Here is a 4731-nt window from a genome sequence, read left to right on the forward strand (position 1 = left end):
GATCACCAAGAAGGAAGAAGAACACTTTCCTTGGCACCCATATCTTTTTACAAACTGTCCACATCCTTCTTTTACATCCAGACGAGAATTACTGTAAGTTTGATGAAAAAAGTCTCAAATGTTAAGGACCATACAAGGCTTTTGCACATTATACAGGCTTTCCTCTGCTGTGTCGGTAATATGGCCCTTTCATACTATGTGATCCTCACACTTCAATCTATCTGCTCTTTCCTAAATATCTAGATATTTCACCACAACAATCAAAATCTACAAACACAAAGAACAACCTCCCAGATCTACAAAGATATTGCATTATCAAGGTGGACCATCAAGTCTTACAGGCGTACAAGTAGCTTCACAAGTACCTTAATGTACTTTCAGACTATCATTATATTACCTTTGTATCCCAAAAGTTTTAAGGACAATGGGGACGGATCACCAAGGAAGATGAACACTACTTTTCTGTTCTTGTACATCTTGCAGGCATCCATATATTTTCCACATCTTTCTTTTACATCTTGGTATTATCTTTTTCTAAATTTTCCACATCTGGTGTGACTACGAACTTGCCCCAAAACCAATGTGCTCTCCAGACATAGACCATCTCCTCCAAAGGTACATCCTTGGTTTCCGGCAGTAGAAAGTATACATACAAAGTCATGAAGGCTTCCCAAAATGCAAAGAACAGGAAAATGCCATATTTTAACCCACATAACATGGATAAGAAGGCTTGTGCTATGGCAAATGTGAACAAAAGATTCACTGACACCACGACACTTTGCCCGGCCGATCGAATCTCAAGAGGAAAGATTTCACTAGGCACAACCCATCCTAGACCACCCCAGGAAGTAGCAAACCCAAGGACAAATAAACAGACCAGGAGTGTCACTACAGCTGACAGTTCTTTGGAAAGAGCTTTGTCACCTCCGTAAAATTTGGCTAGAATAACTGCAATAATTACCTGCAAAAGCAATGATCTAACTTCACTAGGTATTCAAGTAAAGAAGAAAGAAGATGTGAATCTGTTTAGTGAACCTCTCTCTCTCTCTCTCTCAACCTCTCTCTCTCTCAACCAAGAAAGCCATACCTGGCATATAACCATGACTGTACCGCCAGTGATCAAGAGTACTCGTCGCCCAAATCTATCCACAGTGAGTATCGTCACAATCGATCCCACCACCATAACACCTCCGGTAAACACTGATGAATAAAGTGATGCGTTGCTACCAAAGCCCAATGCTTGAAAAATTATGGGAGCATAAAATAAAATGGAGTTGATTCCTGTGAGAATTTGAAAAATGGGAAGACAAAAGGCCATAACCAACTGTGGGCGATTTCTCTTTTGCAATAAGTTGGTAAAAGGGTGGTTTACAGATTGTGCAACCTTGCTTGCTTCCATCAGATCATCAAATTCGGCTTGTACACTTGGAGTACCACGTATTTTTATTAGAACTTCCTTCCCTTTCTCCAAATATCCGCGCTCGATGAGACTGTTGGGCGTCTCAAAAAGGAATAGACCACCAGCAAACATGATCAAAGCTGGAACAGCTGCTAACCCCAATGAAAGGCGCCAACCCCATAATCTTATATGTTGTGTGCCATAATTTACAAGATTGGCACAAAAGATGCCTACAGTAGTTGCAAGCTGAAATAGCATGTTAAGACCACCCCTCCACTGCGGTGGTGCCATCTCTGACAAGTAAAGAGGGACAGCCTGCAAATTCCTCTGCAAGTCAGAGACTTTGGAAAGAAAAAATTTGAGCTGTTTTGAAGGTAGCTATGTGTCTAAGATGCACACCACCTACTTGCTCGGAGCCAAAAATATTAAGCATATCATCTCTCTATCCAACCAAGGGCAATCTTCATAGTACCCTTACAAGATTAAGGAGGACAAAGCTCTCGCAGAGAGCCTAGACTATCAACCAGACCTCAAGAATGTACAAAATAGAGAGATTAGAATGCTTGGGTGCAACCAGGATGTGGAGGATGCGAGTTTGTGCAATAGTAGAGACAAGTTCAATCTCTCTACCCTTTTTTTACTATTTCTACAGACGACTCGCATGCTGTTCACATGGCAATAGAAAAACTAAATGAGTTTTCCATAAATGCGTCTAGTTATACCATATACACACCTGGTTTCCGAAACCAACACCCACTCCAAGCATCACCCGTCCTAGGATGAGCATGGAGATGTTGAGAGCACCTGAATTGAGGGCAGCCCCAACAAGGAAGCTCGCACCAGCGATGAGGATGGTCAAGCGGCGCCCGTAGGCCCTGGTGGTGTGGGAGGCACCGAAGGTTGCTACGAGGCCGGCAATGTACAGAGAGGAGGTAAAGGCGGCGAGCTTCTGATTGTCGTACTTGCAGTAGTGCTCATTATGGGAGGATTGGTAGTTCTTCTTAGCGTAAACCACAGGGAAGAATTTCTTCAAGAAGTCATCCATGGCTGTGACACCACCTGTGAAGAAAACAGAGGTGCTTCATGATGATATACTGTATGGGCCATTCTTCTCTTGAATTTTATCTACTTAGAGATCCCCTCACCATGATCCTTGCCATCTACCCCCATATTCTAACATACAAAGACGCCTCTGCCGTCACCGTGGTCGGCCCTGTCCACCACCCCCCCCCCGGGAACCATGACAATCCTTCTCTTGATTTGTGTTGTATATCATTCATCAACGCCTTCGCCCTCCATGATCATCCTTCCCTACTTTTCTATTATATATCTATCACTCATTTGCCTGGTTTTACATCTCTGTGAGCTTAGTTCTTTAAAATTTGATAAGTGAAACTCCACCCCCAAATTAAAGAAAAGAAGAAAGCAAATTGCAGTGTTTTACCAGAAATGCCAATGTCGTAGCCGAAAAGGCCTCCGCCCAGGGCAGCGATAAGGCAGGTAAGCACCACGAACACGGTGACACGGCCCTCATACGCCTGCGCCCGCCCGGAGACTACCATCATGCCACCCGCCATGGCGCTTCACTCTCTCTCACACACACACACACACACACACACACACACGATTTAAAGGTGGCGGGGTGTTTTCTGCGAGAAAACCTCGAACAGCGCACCTACCACCAGACGGTTACCGAGACAAGTCTAAAGTTCAGAACAACTCTACCGTTGGTGTGGGAGCGTTGCTAAAAATACTAGGTTCTAATCCTGTATGTATATCCTTAATTAACTATTAGCGCGACAAACCACAGCATCCAAGACCGCGAACCATACGCGGCCACGTCAACTATTGCTACACCAGGGAGCACGCCCCTGTTCCTACTTGCATGCTTCCCACATGGCACGTCAGGCCGCTCTCACGTACGACAGAAGATCCTGGGCCCGCAAGATTCAAGTTATTCAACACTTTACATCAGTTCCGCGCTCCCCGCATCCCATTATCATACGGCGGCCGGCCACACTCGCCCACTAGCCCACATACTGCCACTGCCACGGATAAAGGTCAAACGTCAAAAACCCACCACCCCGCCGGAGGTGATCATTATCGGTGTTCGAAAATTATCAGTGTTCGAAAATTATTGAGAATTTTATATTTTAAGGTTTCAAAATTTTATATTGAGAAAATTATTGAGGATTTTATATTTTAAGGTTTCAAAATTTCCTAGACTTTAGAAGGTTTTGGTTATAATTTTTTAGGGGCCTCCAAAATCATCCTTTCTTTGTGTATTTCTCCATATCTCTAGAATTTGTACCTCTAAAGATCCATCTAAAATAGGTTAAAACTGATAAAATGCCCCTCAAATATCAAAAATACCTTCAAATTATTCAAAATTAGTAAAAAGTACCTCCCATTCTAAGTTTTTACCTTTGGGTGAGAAGTATTTTTCGCATAGCGTCCCCACCCAAAGGAGGCTGGTCTCTGAATGCAACCCTCATTTATTTTGCACCCACATAGCTCATCTTAGTACTCAACTCACCTGTATACCCTACATATCCCACAATTTCAACAAAGAAGATGTGGAAAGACTTGCTTGGCGGTTTGCTTTCACCCACTTCTTATCACTCAATGAGGACATTGTTTTTAGTCACCTCACATGAAATCCGAGCCAAACCTAAGATTACCAACACCCACTTTAAAGCACTTGTGCATGGCTATCATGACACACAAAGTAAATTCATCTCTTGCCTACAGTATTACCACCCTACATCTCTAGAATAACATAAAAACCCAAGTGTCTATCTCGCACCTAAATGTTGCCTTCCCATAATAATAGCTTACGCTCTTGACCATACACATATGTTACACAAAATAAGCAATACTCTAATGGAGTTGAATGCATCCCCAATCCTATTTGATTGTGAGCATGACAGGTCCTTGAAAAATCATTTAATGGAATAAATGGTGATAACCATGGGCTCACATATCAACCTCTCTTTCAAAATGGATTGTGGATTCCTAGAAACCACGTAGTAATAACAAGATAATGGATTGCTTTGATGGTATGTGCTTTCTACTTCTAGGTATTAATAATTATGTTCAATCATCATATGAGATTCATGACTTTTAAGTCTACACTTTTTTTAATTTGAGTTCTAGTAGATTGTGCTACTCATTCTTGAGGATTATGCTACTCGTTTTATATATAAAAGATAGGCCTTGCTCAAAATTCCACACAACAAGATTGTGCTATCAATTTTTGCATTGTGTTGACAAATTTCAATTTTGTATCCATGTGTAAGCATTAGGAGTTTCCATATATTATGATACATGCA

At 42.1% G+C, this 4731-nt stretch overlaps 1 protein-coding gene across 1 annotated transcript; it reads right to left on the reverse strand.

The window, feature by feature from the left end:
- Positions 1-293: 293 nt before the first annotated feature.
- LOC147632306 (sugar transport protein 7-like) lies at positions 294-3160 on the reverse strand. Its single transcript, XM_086807123.1, has 4 exons — positions 2844-3160; positions 2133-2458; positions 1088-1714; positions 294-961 (listed from the first exon to the last, which is right to left on the reverse strand). The coding sequence occupies exons 1-4, from the start codon at positions 2974-2976 to the stop codon at positions 512-514; spliced, it is 1536 nt and encodes a 511-aa protein (XP_086663249.1). The 5' UTR covers positions 2977-3160; the 3' UTR covers positions 294-511.
- Positions 3161-4731: the final 1571 nt, after the last annotated feature.

The sequence above is a fragment of the Cibotium barometz genome, chromosome 13 (genome assembly GCF_041138505.1).
Source record: "Cibotium barometz isolate CiBa-2024 chromosome 13, ASM4113850v1, whole genome shotgun sequence".
In the NCBI taxonomy this organism is placed as follows: Eukaryota; Viridiplantae; Streptophyta; class Polypodiopsida; order Cyatheales; family Cibotiaceae; genus Cibotium; species Cibotium barometz.

Coding starts and splice junctions, on each gene's coding strand:
- LOC147632306 (XM_086807123.1), bottom strand. CDS start 2,976: ATGGCGGGTGGCATGATGGTAGTCTCCGGGCGGGCGCAGGCGTATGAG. Junction 2,459..2,843: donor CTACGACATTGGCATTTCTG/GTAAAACACTGC, acceptor TTTTCTTCACAG/GTGGTGTCACAGCCATGGAT. Junction 962..1,087: donor CAGTCATGGTTATATGCCAG/GTATGGCTTTCT, acceptor TTGCTTTTGCAG/GTAATTATTGCAGTTATTCT.